The sequence below is a fragment of the Dinoponera quadriceps genome, unplaced genomic scaffold (genome assembly GCF_001313825.1).
Source record: "Dinoponera quadriceps isolate SergipeBrazil2010 unplaced genomic scaffold, ASM131382v1 scaffold942, whole genome shotgun sequence".
Taxonomy (NCBI): Eukaryota; Metazoa; Arthropoda; class Insecta; order Hymenoptera; family Formicidae; genus Dinoponera; species Dinoponera quadriceps.
In genome coordinates, this window is record NW_014555154.1 from 795,545 (window position 1) to 814,232 (window position 18,688).

At 47.0% G+C, this 18,688-nt stretch overlaps 2 protein-coding genes across 5 annotated transcripts; one reads left to right on the top strand and one right to left on the bottom strand.

Moving 5' to 3' along the window:
* The first annotated feature begins 1,003 nt into the window (after positions 1-1,003).
* LOC106743163 lies at positions 1,004-2,176 on the top strand. The gene is made up of 3 exons (XM_014616741.1): positions 1,004-1,108; positions 1,218-1,421; positions 1,924-2,176. The coding sequence occupies exons 1-3, from the start codon at positions 1,004-1,006 to the stop codon at positions 2,161-2,163; spliced, it is 549 nt and encodes a 182-aa protein (XP_014472227.1). The 3' UTR covers positions 2,164-2,176.
* Positions 2,174-13,086, bottom strand: LOC106743161. Of its 4 annotated transcripts, none has more exons than XM_014616740.1 (5): positions 12,601-13,086; positions 7,878-8,032; positions 6,528-6,725; positions 5,423-5,563; positions 2,174-4,681 (listed from the first exon to the last, which is right to left on the bottom strand). In XM_014616740.1, the coding sequence occupies exons 2-5, from the start codon at positions 7,929-7,931 to the stop codon at positions 4,163-4,165; spliced, it is 912 nt and encodes a 303-aa protein (XP_014472226.1). In that variant the 5' UTR covers positions 7,932-8,032; positions 12,601-13,086; the 3' UTR covers positions 2,174-4,162. The 4 variants fall into 4 exon arrangements, with proteins under 4 accessions (XP_014472226.1, XP_014472223.1, XP_014472224.1 ...); XM_014616737.1 differs by having other exon boundaries at positions 7,794-8,032; XM_014616738.1 differs by lacking the exon at positions 12,601-13,086 and adding an exon at positions 11,650-11,729 and having other exon boundaries at positions 7,794-8,032.
* Positions 13,087-18,688: the final 5,602 nt, after the last annotated feature.

Sequence of the window (18,688 nt, forward strand, 5' to 3'; positions counted from 1 at the left end):
ACGTTTGGTTCCTTTCAGACATAATACTTGTTCTCTTTCTCTTGACAGAACAGAGAGAGAGAGAGAGAGAGAGAGGACGCGCTTGACTACTAATCGCGGTAGATTATCAGCGTGTCGTTGTTTAATATTTCGTAGACAATGTAAGTTCCGTAATAAATCACTCGACATTCCTCAGACGATTGTCGAAAAAAAGATGTCGTCGTGAATTCAAAAAGAGAGTGCACGAAGGTATTTGCGACCTTTCAAGGTGTCTGCTCGACAGGAGCAAAATTTTAGTCCTACATTAAATCTTCGAAGGTTTCCTGTTATGATCCTTCGATACTAAGAATAGGAAGTTATTGCCGTTTTCTTCACTGAAAACTTAAAGAAGCACAATAAGTTCTTTAATGCTACAAATGGGAACTTATTTCCTCCATTTAAAAACTTAACGTAGAATTACTTAAACTTAATTTAAAACTAAAATTTCGACTCCGGCGATCTCAAAATAACCGAAACAATTCCGCGTGTACAAAATAACCGCACGATTTAATGGTAAATTGATAAAAAAAAATGTCGTGTAATCCAACCGGGCACACACTCTTCTCCGTCTTTGCTTCCGAGGGAAAGAGGCAAATAGAAATTACCAAATGAGCACATCATCGGGCCATCAGAGCGGCCCGGCATTTGCATCGGGCCTTCGAGGATGATGCGAACGTCTGACGATGGTCATTGGCAGACCAAACGTGATGAACTTACTGATTCCGACGTACCAAGAACCAGCCATTCATACAATATTCAAGATCCTTACGCGCACTTCGCTATATAATACCCTTCTGCGGACCGAGTCATCAGTCTTCTCAAGATCCCCGAACACGGAGCTCCAATAAAACGTCAAATTTGCCGAGGGAATCAGTCGCGACCTCAGACGAGAGAAAGAAAGAGAGAGAGAGAGAGACCACCGGCGATCAGCTGAAGACGAAAGAAATTTTACTCGCTCGTGAAACACACTGCTCGTTTCGGGAAAATGGCGCGAGAAAAGCTCCTCGCCCTGCTGTTCGTCGGCTTCGTCGCGCTGGCTCTGAGTTTGCCCCAGCAGACAAAAACCAAGCGACCCACTCCGGTATTCAAGGTTTTCACACGATTTCTGCGTATCCCGCGTATTTCGCGATATCGCGCGCTCCGTAAATCATGTTGTTCCGAGTTAATTGGTGCCGAACGAAATGACGGTTTTCTTGCAGTCGAAAACCGGCGGTCTGCTGCTGCCCGACAACGCGACGCTGATCCGCGAGAACATCGTCGACACGTTCTCATGCCAGGACAGAATTTACGGATACTACGCCGACATGGAGAACGAGTGTCAAGTGTTTCACGTGTGCCTACCGCAGGCGAGGGGCGCGATTCGGTGGAGCTTCATCTGCCCCGCCGAGACGGTTTTCAATCAGGTAAGTTCCTAACGCGTCCTGTCTCCTCGATACTCCCGATATTCTCGCGCGGGTTTTCATTTTATTTCTATAATTTGTGCTTATAATTATATAATTTGTAATTTATATAATCTCTAATTTATATAACTTATATATAATTTTTATAATTTAATCCGGGGTCATTTAACAATTACGTCGTATCACGAGGGAGAAGTAAAAGCCAAGGAACGTCACATTAAGCTCTTGGCACACGGTGCTTATTTTCGTGCTGGATCTAAAGAAATCGAATAACATAATATGTTGTAATTACACATGTCACGTAATATTGGACGTTCAAATGGTTCAAATACTTTATCATTATTTTTATTACACGTTATTACAAACTTACTGTATTTCTCGAAGAATGAGATTTAAAAGAAAAGCGCCGCCGGTATTAAAAGTAGCAGCTATTTAGTCGCCGTCAGTCCCGCTCGGTCGGAAACGGTCACTTCATCAAGTGTCTTTCGATTTCACACACACATAGGCGACATTCGTGTGCACACGAACGGAGAGCTCGATACCATGCGAAGAGTCGGAAAAGTACTACGCGTTGAACGAGGAAATTGGCAAGGAGATAGAGGAGGAAGAAGAAGCGGACCTGGAACGGGGGAAGGAGAGTGCCACGAAAACTCCCGAGTCCGAAGTCCAGAGTCCGGTGTCGAAGAAACCGCCGACGAGGAGCTCGAGACTGGTGGATCGCGAGAGATTGTTCCGACATTACTGAAGGGGAGTCTCGTTTCTCCTCGTTCAGAAGGGAGCCCTGCGCGAGGTGTCGCGATTGCGCGTGGAATCAATCACGCCGGCCTCCCACGATCGACCGAACGCTCATTTAGTGTTTTATGGTACTCGTTGCTTCTCGTAGGTCGCTCGTCGGCTCGCTTTCGTGTAGTTAACGCAAGTTTAAATTATTGGTCGGACGTAAAACGTTGCGTCTCGCGCGCAAGACAAAGTCATGTACGGTGCGGGTCGCACGTGAACGGTAGGATGCAAGTGTTAGCGCGAGAGTATCTCGGATGATCCTATTCTGTAATTAACGTCGAATAAAACGAGGAATGTTACGAAAGATCGGACCGGCTGATTTGAATACAAAGCGCGATACCCGCAACGAGTCGTCGTGTTGAGGGGAGGTTCTCCAAGAATCCACAGTGAATCCTGTTGATACGCTTTATCGCTCACAATTAACAACGTAAGTACAGGTCGAATACACGTGTAAAATACTGCCAGCTAACGAAAGCACGAGGCCCGGTGTGATTATACGAAGTGTTACACGAATGTCCCAAGCCTAAGGTGCGCGAAACGTCGTGAGACATGCAGCGGTGTCGCGAGGAAACGGAAAGGTACTACTAGAACGAAAAGAGCTTACGAACTAAAGCGAAGCAATGTACAAAATTGCGGTAAGGGGAGCGTCGTCGTAGCTGACAACACTGCGCGCGGTACAGTGACTGATATGTATCGATTGATTGGTCTCTAACTTAATCTAAAACGAACTTAACTTCTAACGACTAAGATATTAGAAACAAAAGCGCGTTGAACAGAACGGCGGAGGCCTTCCGGAACGAATGAATCCTCCACCGATGTGCAATTTGTGATTTCGGAGTAATAACGGCTTAAACTTAGGGACACACACGCACACATAAAGCGGCTAGGGATAGATCCAATATCATCGCCCGATTCGTCGACCGTTGATCGGCAAAAAGAAGACAAGAAATTGTCGCGAAATCGCGCAAGTTGTCGCGACGTGTCTCGGTGAAACACCATCCGCAACTCCATCGCGTTCCGTCGTTTTCTATTCGATATCTTTGGATAGCTAGCCATCATGTCTTGGACAGGCGGGACAGCCCATCCAGCTTTTCGCGATGCCGATAAAATATTAAACGAAGCAACAATTATACGAACACACATATCCACGTAACGACGTCCTGATGTCCCCGAGGATCGTCTCGTCTTCGAATGCGTACACAGATGCAGCATCTCGGCTATTAAATAAATGAACTTAAATCGAATAACACACTCTCTGTTCTCCGGATCATCGATCAGAAGATTGGAAGAAGAATCAAAGAAAATTGCGCATTAAGATGCACTTTTAGCAGTCGTCTCTTCTCAAACGGGATACGGTATAAAAACGCTTTGCATACGCGATATTGGTAAGAACGCGCCTAATCTATCTACGATAACGATACTCCATATAAGGATTCTCTCTGATTGTACTCCACGTGGCTATTTACAGAATTATATATTTAATAATATTCTTCCTATTTATGTTATATTATAAATAGAAAAGTACGCTTATATATGCATATACAAAGCTAAACTAACGCGTAATTCTCTAAAAATACATTCCAACAAACTTATCTTTGAGTATAGTAAAGTACATATATTAAATCTCACGTCGAGTTAGATCTTCCGCATCCGTACGTACCTTTCAACTCAATTTCAAGTAACGTCGTACAAGCGTTCGTGAGATTTGCGACACCCGAAGAATTAACGACCACCGACAAATCGCGGAGACATTCGCCGGAAATCCAGCGATAAAACTTTTTACCCTGTGTCGTCCTTCCGAAAGATATCTTCGTCGCGTATGAATACCCGTAAAAATAAATCTCCCACTTCCTCATCATCGTCGGAAGCGAGCTAATTTTCCGAGACAAACTTTTCCGGCCAAATGCCCGCGTCTACTCGCGTCTTACCAAGTAGCTTAACGAAAGACAACGATAATTCCGCAGCTATGCCTCGGAGTCCGTCGTGAGATCCGCCTCGATCTCCTCGGGACTCCTCAGGTCGATGGCTAATCGCTTCTTCACGGTGTTGCCGCCGACCTCGGCCAGCTTGCCCTGAGCTCGTACAATCCTGGAGTAAATTTCGAAGGCGGTAGCGAGCGCGTGCGTCAGCTGTCTCGCGTGATATTTGGACTCGCAAACGAAACCGTGGCATTCGAACGGCGCGATTCTCCGGATATTGTCTGTCTCTTGGACGACTATCATGGAGAAGACCCTGGTGTAGACGAGGTCCTGCACCCCGTAGGAGATCGTATCGATCGGATACCTTTTAGACGAGCCCGGGTCCTGCTTCCTCTTGTCCAACGGCGACAAAGTAACTCCACCCTGAGAGACCACCAGATTGATGAGAGGAAGCATCGTGTTGGTCGGCAAGGCCTTCGCCGCCGAGACCATGTTATCGACGGGCTTCCTCGTGTGCTTAATGCCCCAGAGGCCTCTGGCATCGTGGGAGCCGAGGTATCTCACCTGCAAAGGGCCCGGCTAAAGTCTCCGACGCGAAACAGACCGTCCGAGGACCGACCACCGAGACCTTGAAATCGTAACGGCCGTTTCCTTCACCGGCTTCGCCTAGGAATTCCAGCGTTCGAAATTCGAAGCGCCGATCGCTTCGCGTCTTGCGTCACCTAATACGACTCGTACACGCCCGTCACATAGCGATTCTTATATGGGAAAGAAGTTTGGTTGTATTAATCTGAAAGAGGGGACAATCAGATGCATTTTGGTTGAAGAAAACAGAATTCCCAACTATAAGAGCCACATCAGGGTCATAAGAAATTCTGTTTCCTTCAACTAGAAAGCATCTGGTTGTTCCCTCTCTGGTTAATGCAATCACATTTTTCCCCATGTAAATTTGAACAGGAAACCCGTTCCCGGCGAGTATTCTCTCCTCAAAAACGCGTATTCCGCGTTTGAACATCGTATTGCAGAAAACACGAAAATATTAATTTAAAATTTTTGGCGCACCAACGTGTCAACATGCCGGTTCTCATTCGTCCCTTGCCACTTATCCAATTTAGTTGGTTGAATATCAAGGAACCTTCTCATTGTTTTATATTTTTTATATTATTGGTGCGCGTCTGCATATCTTTCCTGATTTAATGCATCGTCAATTAAGTTCCGAGAGTCTACGCGTTACCGGAACAGGTATAGAGTAAATATCAGCGCGAGCATTCTCAAGCGCATCGAGTCCCCGCGGGGAAACTATACCTGAAACATCTGCGGCAGATCGGTGGAGCCCTCGTACGCGTTGTTCATGGACAATCGCGTCAGCTTCCACGCGAGATCTTTGTCTTCGTCGACGGCGCTCTTCTTCTCTTCCTCCTTCATTTCTTCCCGAGACTGGTCCCTCTGTGTTTCAAATTCATATCTCTTAAATCGATTAATCGCCGCCAGCTGACGCGACTTCCTCCTCAAATTTTAATTGTCGGGTCAGAGGAACGGTCGCCTTCGCGTGATTTAACTAACGAGAACTCTCTCCGAACAAAAAGAAATTCGAGGACGCTGCATGAATAAAATTAATGAAACATCAGTGATTATATATATATACATATATATATATATATATATATATATAAACTGTAGAAATATATTTAATTATTTGAATTAAAATTTAATTATTTGGGTAACAATCGCTTTCTTTTGGCGACAGACTCTTTGTTTTGATCGTTGTACGTATTTGGAGACGTTGAACTTTTGCTCGCTGATATATATCCTGGTGTTTTTATTGTATTTTCATTTGTGTGTGTTAACTTGGGACCTCGCGTCTAAATACGACAACGCATAACAAGAAAATGTCAAAAGTTGTTGCGTGCCGTCTGAAAAGAATTCGAGCTGACAACAGAAGCGGACTAACGGCTCTTTCTTTTGTTCGTCAGTCGGATGTAAATTTCTGACATGTGTGGTCTGTTCTTTTTAACTGAACTGATTACACTAATTCAAGAAATTTACACATACTGAAACGTGAGAACTTCATACGCATCAATGTGTACATAAACTTCTTGAAGTAGTACAGCCAATTTCCAGCTAAAAAGAGCAGACTAATGGGGAATAAATAATGTTAAAGGGAAGAGAGAGAGAGAGAGAGAGAGAGAGAGAGAGAGAGAGAGAGAGAGAGCAGTTAAGTATTCAATTTGACGCTGCACAACAGTGATTAGATATTCAAAACGATCGACAGTGACGAGTCCCGACGAACTAACGAAACGTTATTCGGAATCGTCGACAACGCACTAATGGAAACGTCAGTTCGACGACGACCGTCTCTCGCCAGAAACCTGCGACCTCAAACGCGCTCTCCACGAGAGCCGCTACTCACGGGAACGTTATCGAGCCGGTAGTGCCTCGTAGTTGACCTAGGCTTCACTTTAAGATGGTACTCCACTACGTTCGGTATGTCCGGCGTGTTGGGCACGACTGAGCCGGCGGTTGACGCGCGTTCACGGCCGTCGCTTCCGGCCGCGGTCGGAGGCGCTGGTGTCGTTGATCCACCACCACCGCCAACGACTTCCGATGTCTAATGGCATTTTATCGAGCTGTAGACGTCAATCTGCTCTCGTATTTCCATAACGCGCATGTTAAGGAGCCCCGAGTCTCGCGTACACGTCAATGTTTCAAGGAGCGCGCGTTCAAATGTTTTCCGCGTCTGAATGACGTACATTTCGACAGTTCTTGAATAATGGAAAACACCCAAGTAAAAATACTAATATCTGGGCATGTATCTTAATCTAGACATTCTTATTGTTCCGGTCTTTAACCGTTTGAGTGCCAAGCGGCGCGATCGCGCTTCTTCTGTTCTCTTCTGAAAACTGCAACGCTCTGGGCTGCGAAGCCCATAATCACAGGCTCGGTTTTTCTCGATGCACAACTTTACGGTGACCTTTCAATCTTCGGTAAAAAAAGATATGAAATGATTATTGCATGTAAGCTGAAAACAGCGCAATTGCGTCGCTTGGCAAATTTCGACACGGAATAAAACAAGCGCTATCGCGCCGCTTGGCAATTTTCGACACGGAATATAACAAGCGCTATCGCGCCGCTTGGCAAGTTTCGACACGGAATATAACAAGCGCTATCGCGCCGCTTGGCAAGTTTCGATCGGGAAATGAGAAAGGCCCTTGGCACTCAAACGGTTAAATATGAATATTTAAATATTCAATATAGAATATATGGAATGTCTCAGAGCTCAGTGGACAAATTTTATAAGCGTAGAACGTTGAAATGAAAATATTATTATTATTAAGTATTAAATATATACGCATATTCTATGTTGAAAGTTTAGATATTCGTGTTTAAAGACCAAAACAATAAGAGTGTTCAGGTTTACGTACGTGCCTTTGGGTATTGGTATTTTTACCTTAGATGAACGTTACAATTTAGACCGATTAGCAGGATAATTGTTACGTTTCTACAAACGTTTTCGTAAAATTCTAAAATCGTATGCTCCCGGAAAATCGTTACGAGACCATCGATTTATTCGTCCATTCACTTGTGAGTTCTCATCGGGCTCTCAGATTATTAACGTTCATAAAGGAACATACTTGAAGAATCCTTCATATTATGGACGGATGAGAAACGGACCGACCTTAGGCAGAGAACATGTCAGTCGTCCGTCGTCGCGAAACGTTTTCCTGTCGTCAGGCTTCTCATTGCCGCTAACGGTGCGCACCTTCCTCAGGACGTTGTCGGTCCTCCTCGTGAAACCGAAGTCCTCGTCTTCCATCGCGCCGGCTTAGATCGGCCTGCTGGTCGACGCAAAATTTGCCGCTACTTTGCCGTTTTTCCTCTCCCCGTTTCTTACATCGAGCGGAAACGTCGAACTATCTGCAAAGCGACGTTCAGACCGATCATAACGTATTATCGTCGTCCGAAGGACGTTTCCGTTAAGTGTAATAAGCACACGGGAAAAAATTAGTCTCAAATCAATGGTAGATGTTCTCACATATAAGCCAGAATATTATAATCTTCTTAGATTTTTAGTCTTGATTTGTGATGAAATTTGTATTGAAATTTGTAAATCTTCTAAAAATATAATATTCTTGCTTATATATGAGAATATTTATCATTGATTTAAGGCTTTTTTTTCTGAACACACTGGTAGAAAATTACAGTTATTTTCGTCTCCAAATATACCTTTATTTTATTTTAACCACAAAAATAGGAGAACCATTTTTCTAGCAAGTTACTATAACGCCAGTGATAATAATCTTACCATGTATGTCGCTACTACTATAAAATATATTAGGCGCCACAAATAATTTTTTATTCAGAGTGAAATGAAACGCGCGTACGTGATTTTCACAGCGACCTACGACTTCCGTCTCGCGTGTTTTCCAAGACTCGACGTAGTCTGCGTGCACGCTTGAATAAACCGTGCGCGTTTCGATGAGTGACTTTCGAGTTCGTAACTGACGGTAGGATCCACCCGCCCTCTGCCCGTGTGTATGTGTGTCACGATATAATAATGATTATTTGGAGGTGCGTCCAGGCGCGAAATTAAAAATGGACTTAACGTCCGAACTTAAACCGGAAAACAGCTGTCGGACACAGCACGTGTTGCACCTTGCACCGGACTGGTTCCACCGTTTTGCTTTCTTCCTCTCTTTTCTTTTTCTTTCGTCCACCCCGCCGCACCGAGCCGTATATTTTGCGCTATTTATGGAGCAATCGCCCGAGCGGGGCGCGACTTAGTTATTCCATTGACCAAGTATGAACATTCCAATCTGATGAAACGTTAACGGGAACGTCTCCGAGCGATAATAGCGCTGACAGCGGTGATAACTTATCGCATACTTTCCGCACGTTACATCGACCTTTAATCCCGGCAATTATCTGGCGATTTCTCGGCAATCGTTCGTGACAATTTCTTACATATTTTCCACACATTTTCTGGATTTTTTTAAACCCGTGGATTCCAAACAAACGCACGCACTCGCGATCCGTGCGCCGCGAATGGACGAAGTAAATATGAAAATATGCGACGGTTGGACGTTCACCGTTTTAACTTTCACCGCTCCCCGCAAACGCGCAACGACAATGACGGGCTTTTTGTTCGCGCTCCGTGATTACATCTCGGCAGCGGATGCGCGCGAGGTACAATTGTGTATCGGCGATTTTCAGCGTACCGGGGGGCTTTTCAGCCCGGCCGGAAATGAGTCAGGTGACCGATAGTCAGGTGAGGAAGGATTCATTAATGTATTCCGTCTGTTACAGGTGTGGTGCGGCTCTGTTGTTCGGCTTCGCGCTCACGAGGCGTTCGTGTGTACGAATGCGCGACTTCGAGAGCGCGTTACGGAAACTTTGGATCATGCAGATTACGCAGAAAACGGAGGCTCGACGTCTCGAATAACGCGAACAACGACGCAAATCGAGCAAACATATATGCACGGGTCTGTGCAAATTAGCGAAAGATCGGGAAAAGAATATTACAATATTCTCGCTTGTATGTGTGAAAATATCATTGATTTAAGACTATTTCTTTTCTGCATGTATATACAATATACAAAACTAAATTATTCGGCTGCGATCAAATATTCGTTCGGCAAATATTCACCAAATTTTAACAATCCTTACCGAATCCTCTTTTTCAGTGCACTTTTACCTTACGCAATCCCCCGAATAAAATCTCGTTTCCTTCGCGCGGGTCGCGATTTTCCGCTTCAAAATCGAGACGCGAAAGCGCGTTGATGTGCTAACTCCATTGCAGCATACGAAGATGCAAATCGCGCATACCACGAACGTCGTCCGCGCACAGCGGAAAATCTCGCGTCGAATCGGAAAGCGGGAACGCATAGCGCGTTGAAACACGCGAAAACACGACGGTACGTGAAAGCGAAACGCTCGTCGCAGGACACCGTGTACGTGGTCGCGTCTCTACACCTGTCGTCAAGTTACACCCGCGTACAATAACAGAACTGTTAACGCGAGCTGCTATCCAACGGGTGTCCGGTAAAAACGGGTTTTCCCGCGGGGGAAACGTTCGTCGTTTCGGAGACTTTGTATCTCATCAACGCGACGGATATTCGTACGTTTTTGCACGTGGAACGTCGAACGCACCTTCCGCACGCGTTGAGAAGTCTGCGGACATCTCGATAATCAATTAGCGCGACTCGCAGCTCGCGAACACGCGTAACGCGAGGAGTAAGTGAGAAAGAGAGGGGGAGGGAGAGAAAGAGAGAGAGAGAGAGAGAGAAGCTGCTTGATAACGGTAGCGTTAGCAGATGAAATAGAATCGCTGCTCGTTATTACGGTTTCCCAGATCCTCCGTTATATACCCGGCGATATCTCGCGTAGTCCCGGCTCTTTTTTACGTGATAAACGGAATCGCGTTATGAAAACATTTATAAACGGGCGCGCCGATTTCGCGACATGTGCGTCACATGCGCGCACCGAAATGTACGCGCGAATATACCGTCATAATCAAGGCTCGTTGTCGAGGGAGAAGGTAGAAATAAAAGGGAGGAAAGCGAAAAAGCCGCGGCGAAATTTGCACGACGGCGGACGGCGATTGCATCTGACAACGCGAAATCAACTAATTCCCCTATTCATTGCGCGGCGATGGAGGGCTGGAAACCGGAAGCGCCGTTGGATGTCTGCGGCCGGAAACCACTATGGCTGTGTCACGAAGGAGTTCTAACGATGCGTGGCACGCATCCGTCCTCGCGGAATTCGAACGCTGCGGCGCGGCAGCGGATCGAACTTTACGAGGGAAGAGTTTTAACGGTCGCTTCTCGCTGGCGCGGCTTGTAAATCTCTTGCATTCGCGAATTCCTCCAAGCTGCACAAATATGTTCCGGTATTCCCTCCCCCCTCCCCTTTCTTCTTCCTTCTCACTATGCTATCCCGATCGAAGTTTTAATTCTACATTAAGCGTATTCAGTTCTACGTTGAGTCTTCAAAGGTCTTCCACTCCTAACTCTTGTGCTCCATTGATGCTAAAAGTGGGAAGTTATTTCCGTTTTCTCCACTCGAAGACTTAATGCGAAGCTAAATAGACTTAACGCAGGACCAAAATTTCGTCTCGGGACAAGCGGTTCGGCTTCCGGCGGCAGAAAAAAAAAGAGAGAGCTTCGGGGGAAAAAAAAAGCCGCGCGCAGAAAGTGTGCGCGCAGCCCGATAAAAGTTATCTCGTTCGCTGTTCGTGTCGCACACCCGGTCGATGCGAGCCCCAATGATCGATGAATCACTCAGGTAAGACGAGACGCTCGTTCGAGCAGGGTCATCGATCCGGTCGTTACGGGCCGATCTTCGCGGGCCCGTCGATTTTTGCATGATTAAACGTTTCTGTCCCGCTCCGTAAAACGGACGAGACGCACGACCCGTAAATCAGACGACGAGAGAATCTCGCAGAAGTCCCCGGAGAAATGATCGAGCTGCGAGCTCGTAAAGGCGCTTCGCTCGCAATAACGGCTCGATAAAACGCAAACGAAGTCAACGTTTACCTCTGGTCCGTCCAGTTTTTCCCGTTTTTCCCGTTTCCCGCCTCCTCCATCTCTCTCACCCTAATCGCACATGACCGCTCCCTGCGATTAAAATCTGAAGACTGTTCCAGCCTGCTATGCATCTGATTTTCTTCGCGCGATAAAATGGGTCACCGTGGTTATCTAGGAGTCGTCTTATCGTATCTCACGATTACACACGGCCGCCGTGATAACGACGTCGGCGACGACTCATCGGAGATGTCAGAGATTCACGGGCGAAAAGTAGACGGCGCGTGCGCGCGCGCGTACGTGAGTAAAAGTCGCTGCGCAATTATTCGTCGTAAAGTGACTTATCGCGCGGCAAGTGGGCGCGCAGGGATGCGTGCGATTGCGGCCGTCGGGAGACGCAGCGAAACTATCGGCCGGCGGAATTTACGACAGCCACGTCGAGCGCGTCGATCGTTAATTTGAACAATAGCCGCATGCTAATTACGATGATCGCGGCGCACGCGGCGCCACGCCGGATGGAAATCAGCTGGAAACAAACGCGCAACGGACGTCTCTCTCCGAGGCGAGCGATCGCTCGGCAGAATCTGGGCGAACGAAGAAGAAGGCGGACGACCGGCCGGCCGAACGAGCCCAAACTGAAGGCCCGTATTCCGGATACGTGCCCGAGTCGAAACTTTAGTCCTAGTTTAAGTCTAATTTAATTCTACGTTAGGTGTCTGAAGGTCTCCTATCGTGCTCGTTTGGTGCTACAAGTGGGGAAGTTATTGCCGTTTTATCCACTCGAAAACTTCACGCAGAAGTAAAATTTCCGTTCCAGAGGACGAAATTCCCTGTGTAGCATCAAAGGAGCACTTATATTATATTAGCGCACGCTATGCGCCCGGAATACCGAGACTGCAGAGTCGGTAAATCCCGAATGACGGGAACCGCCAAAGAAGAACCCACCTTCGACTGATTAATTACCTTCGCTCCTCTGCATTCGGCGGCGGTTGACACGGCCGAGCGGCCGACCAACCGACGTGAGTCGCACGCACGTACGCACGCACGCACCTCGGCCACCTCGCACACAGCGACACGTACGAATTCGGCGGGTTTGACGGGGCACACACACGATCGCCCAGGTGCGATCTCGATCTTACCGTTCGACGCACCTGCGGCGAACGACGATGACGACGACGGCGGCGGCGGTGGCTGAAAAAGCCCTCGCTTCCGGAAACATCGTCGCGTTGACTGCGGAGCGGCAACGGGAGGACGACGGCGGATGCGACGGCGACGGTGCATCCGCGTGCGACGAGGCACGATGCGACTCTGGTCTCGCGGCGCGGTGTCCGCGCGGACCTCCGCCACGGCGGCGAATCCGAGACCGGAATATCTAGGATATGCCGCGAGAGAGAACGAACGGACGGACGGACGAACGAACGAACGAACGATTGACAGGCACCTGCGGTATGCGCTGTCGTGTACGTGCGACTGAAAATGTGGGACAACGCGCGCCGCTTCGTTCGTTCGTTCGTACATACGTACGTTCATTGGTGCGTTCGCTCGTTCGAGTCGTGCTAACTGATAAAACGGAACGAGCCGACTCGGCGAATGCGTACCCGTGTTACGTACGTGCACGTCGCAAACCTGCGGGCCTGTGTGCCGCAGGTGGCACACCTGTAATAAACCTGGCGGAGCACCGGCGAGCGATAAGGCGAGCGATTCAACCGCGATTTTCCGGCGCGACGCGAAAAAGGATTTTTCGCCTGGATGGATTTCGGATCGCGGACGCGCGAACGGAGATACTTCGGTTGGAATTGTTCGGCGAGAATCGCAGCTGCTTATGAATCGGCTCGGGTATTTGCACGGAGAAAGAAAGAAAACAATCCCGTTGGTGTAACTGAACTTTCCGTCGTCTGGGAAGAACGGGGACCAAACGGGGAAGCCGGTTGTGGGAACGGAAAGATTCCTGCGGGAGATTTCCATTCAGTCCGATTTTCTCGCTTGTCTCGAGCAAGTTTGAAATATTCAGACACGAATGTTCTCGATCACGGTAATACACGGGGGAAAAAAGGATCGGTTAAGTGAACGAACTGAAGCGCGTTCCGCTTGGAGGGAGCAGAATTTCTGCTTCTAAGAATCAAATTTAGCTCGTGAAAATGAAACCTTCCGTTTCCTCCGACCGAAACACGCGTTTGTCTCGTTCATTATCACGTTAATTCGACCGATCTTTCTTCTCCGTGCAGAGAAACCGCTTGTTTGGATGAATATTTCGGTTGCGAGAACCAAAGTTTGGTTCTCTGAGACGAGAACAAAAAAGGTTTCGTTCAGTGAACCTACCCGAGTCGAAATTTCAGTCCTACTTTAAGTCTAATTTAGTTCCACATTAAGCGTTCAAAGGTCTCCAATTGTGCTTCTTTGGTACTACAAATGGGAAAGTTATTGCCGTTTTCTCCGCTCGAAATGTAGAATTTTTAAATTTCGACTCGGATAACTTTTGGGTTCGGAGCAACAAATGTTGGTTCTCACCACTGAAACATTTGTTTGCTCATATCCGAACAAACATTTTGTTTAAGTCAACCAAATGAGTTTCTCGGTGCATCGAATATTCATCTGGTTCTCATTGAGTCGCACTGAGACTTTTTCCCGTTTATCTTCGTTGTATCAGAATTTGCTCAGCGATAAACAAGACGTCGTTCTTCGCGAGACACTCGTTCTTCATTATGATCTGAACGCCGTGTTGGTTACGTAAAGTAAAACACAATAAAAATGCATGCGACAGAAAAGTAGGTGTGACGCAACAGCGACTAGGAGGTTCTAATCACGCGAAGGAGCAAAAATGAGTCGCACACAAAATATGATACTCTCCGGCGAGTCTCTCTGCTTCTCAGCTGTCTCTGTCTCCGTCTCTCGTTAACCTCCGCTTCTCCCGAGGATGTCAATCATAATCACGTTGCGTAATGTGACGTAATAAATTGTGCGCGAGAACTTGTAATTAACCGCGAGCGTTTACACGTGCCATTAATATGGAACGGCGCATCGGTGCGAACAATACGATTCCCGCGAATTCGTCCTCGCTTCGGGCGTTTTAAATATTAATAAAAACGTGTCGCAATATCAATTTATCATCGGGGTGCCGGTATTGTCGGTGAATTCCTCATGTGCACGCGGAAGATCCCCCGTCGAAAATATATCACCAATCCGCGATTGAATTATTTGACGCCCGGCGAGCGGCGAGAAACGTGGGACTAACTTTCATGTTTCTTTGTTGGCATCCGGCGACAGGAAAGAAGATGCTCGGAAGTCAAGTCGTTATGAAATTACCGGGGCTTATACCGGGTGAGCAGCACGCTTCGTGCGAAGACACCGAGCCGTCGCGAAATTCTTTCGTTTCTTTATTTGCATCGCATGAGCATTTTCCGCGCTAATTATATTTTTTCCCCTTTTCTTTCCCTCAGGCTTTATAATTTACCGTTAATAAATAAATAAGTGATAAATCGCAACTTCTAAGTCGAGCGAGGTTTACTTTTCATTTCGGAATCGTCTCTCGTGAGCGTGCCAGTCGACGATTTCTCGATGTGCTCTTCGACCGGGAACGGTTTACCGACGTCATGAGCGTCGCACTCTCGAAAAATTAACCGACGGACAAAAGACGCTGCGCGCCGAGCGGCGCTTTTCCAACGCTGTGAACCGTTCGTGCCCGGTGAATCGCGCAAAAGTAATAAAGCGGACCTTCCCACGGCATCCTCGTTGCATATTTTGCAATCACTCCGATATTTAATTAACGAGCAGACAGATAATTTAATTAAGAACAACGTATGTGTGCCTGCGAGTGCTGTGCGTGGCACTCGGTCGGCACGCAACACGCGCGCCGCAACACGATCCGTGCGAAATCGGCCGTAAGGAGAAAAGGGATGCTGCCGTTTGTTTCCTGCTGTTCTTGAAATGTGCTTGCCACGTCTTGACGCAACGCTAATAATATAAAATAGTCGGAGCATAACGCACGCAATTGAAGAATTGCTCCACACTCACTGCGCCGTGAGAGAAGCGCGTTATTGAAAATCCGCGATCTCGCGAGACCTCGCGAGTTGCTCGGGTTGCGGAGTTTGCGAGATCATGACATAAAAATAATACACGATTAGAAAGCGTTCTGAAAAGGATAGGATTACAAAGGAGTTTCGTATGCGAATGAGACATTTAAATTTTTCAGCGTGTTGTTGGAAATACGTGATCACGAAAAGTCCGCGAGTTGCGTTGCTCGAATTACTCAAATTATAAGATTTGCGAAAATATGATATATAAAAAATAATACATATTATTTTTCTTTAGTTTACAGTTAGTTTTTATTTAGTTTTCATAAAGATAGTTGACAGATCATAAAGAAACATAATAGACCATGTTGTGTTCTTGTTGTCATAATTATAATATTTATTAATCAATGAATAGTACACTGCGAATCCAAGTATATTATTTTCACACGCATAAATATCTCAAAATGACGCATTTGACTGAATGAATATTATACGTTACTTTTCGTTTTAGGTTACGTTATTTAAAACGTTTAGTCGTGTTAAATTATAAGTTAACACGTTTCAATCGCATTAAATGACGTAATTCAAAACGAAGTGTGTAAGAAAGGCTTCGGCTAAATCAACACACTTGGATTTGCAATGTAGGTTAATTGCGTTTTAACTGTGATATGATGTAATTGAGTTGATTACGGAAATAGGATAGATTAGAAGAAGTGTGTAAAAACTTAGGGACAAGGCAGGAGGTAGTGTGGATAGACATATTAAGAAAAGGATATATGGGGTAAAAATAAAACAGATAAATGTATTCGTAGAAACCGGGAGCCATCCGAAAACCTGCAGGGCATGGATTAAGAATAAATTAGCATTAATAATACGTATAATCAGAAAGCGCTCTGGAAACGAAGACACGGTTACGGAAAAGCCCCGTTCGCGAAACAGACGTTTAAATTTGCCGTCGCAGGTGGGGGAATGAGATAAGCGGCGCGCTAAGCCGGTCTTATCGCGTGAGTCAACGCGTAACCGGACGTCCAATTCCTCGGACTTTGCATGTCAATCTCGGAAAAGCTCGCAGGCGCCAATTATGCATCGTTAATTGGCACGGAACGTGTTTCGAAAATTGAGGGGCTCGCTGAGACGCGCGCGTGCGCGGAACGGAAGATGCCGATGCGTAGCAGAATGCAAATGAACGGACTCGGGCGAGCGCGAACGAGCTCGTAGTCCTTAATTCTCCAATGTATCTCAAGGTTGTATCTCCTTTGCTGCAACGTTCGCGAAGACACGCAGCGGCGTGTACGACGCGACGAAATTCAAACGCCGCGCCAATGTCGTCGCAAATGTCATCGCTGTCCCACAGGCGAGAAAGGAAGGAAAGAAGGAGGGAAGAACACGAACGAATTGCCCACGTGTTCCGATTCACCGTGGCGGCTTTGGAAATTTGACAATGTCCCGCTCGTCGCCCTTGCGCAAACGCGACATCCTCGAAGGATCGCGGATGAAATCACGGCAACGTCTGTCCATGGGAATCAAAGGATCGCATTAGGTCGGTCACCGTGTGCCAACCGCTAATTATTATTTCGGGACACCTGGCTTCGTGTGTCATCAAAATTTCAGGGTGAAAGCGCGAATTTCAGCCGGGACGCGGCCCGCGAGAAACCTCGAGCCGGGGGGAAGCCGGCGAACGAAGAAACGCAGAAACGGAATCCGCGTTTCGGATTTCCGCTCACGATCGCGACACACGACTGCCCTCTTGATGGATAGCTCAACCTTGGATCTATCTCGCGCGATAAGACCGAATATCATTTCGGGACATGCCCTGTTGACGAGCACTTCCGTTTCGCAGCCAAATCATCAAATACAGTCGTATCTGATCAGCGAGATCGACTCGGTGATCTCGAGCCCTCCCCTCACCCTTCCCCATCCCGCATCGTGAAACAGACACACAAGACAGTAATTAACGATAGAATCACGCAAACGTGGCATATTCGATCGTTTATGTAACAAACTGATACGTCAATCGTGTTCCCGCGAAGCGGAGAAGCGCCGAACGTTATGAAAAAGGAGAAGAAAAAAAATCGTGACCAAGAGAGAACACGCTCGAGAGATACGTTGGTTGTTCTCTCTTGTCGCTCCGAATTAATCGCCCGCGGCTCCATTCAGGCGAGAAAACGTCGCCGTGCTTTCTCACCCACTTCAACCGGTGGTGCGTTAAATTGCAAATTCGATCATGAGGCGATTTTAATTCGCGCTATCTCCACATGCGAACTGTATTTCGTTGCGTAACAAAGTGACATTTTCTCTCACCATCTCTCTCTCTCTCTCTCTCTCTCTCTCTCTCTCTTTATCTTTCTCTTTTTATTCTCTGCAATTATAATGACAGCTGGAGTAATGAAGCATAAATTTCCCAAGAGGAAAAAGCGATCTCGGTCGATTGCGAATCATGTTTATCCACATTTGAAAAACAAAGCGTATCTTCAGGAACTATCGATGTATCCGTTTTCGTCCTTTACATGCGACGTAAGAGCTAAACCACGAAACGGAAACAGAAATCCAGCAAGTCGCTCCCACGCGGAAAAACTCAGACGCGTGAAAGAGCAATGTTTGCCGATCGTTCGGACTTTCTTCTCGTCCTGGCGGAGACAGATAAACACATAGAGGAAAAAAGAGAGAGAGAGAAAGAGAGAGAAGGCGCGAAGCCGCCGGCGCAATGGTTCAAGTACGTTGGTTACGAATATTTTCACGGGTGTTAGACCACGAGACGATTGCGTAAGAGAAGAATCTCTGCGGCACCGTAGAGGAGAACATCCCACCTCCGTCGCTCTGGGATCTTCTCTTTCTCCGTTCGTCCGATGTGGGAGCCCCTAGAAAGAGAGACTCTCAAGAGTCCCCCCTTTTTCCCTGGCCGATGTCTAAAGCCATATATATACCACCACTTCGTGGTGCGATCCTCCGAGAAAGAAACTTTGGGAGTAGCGTCGTCCTAGAGCCAGAAGCGAAAAGCGAATCGAGCCGAGTGTCAGGCATCCGTAAGTGAGGTGCGCGCG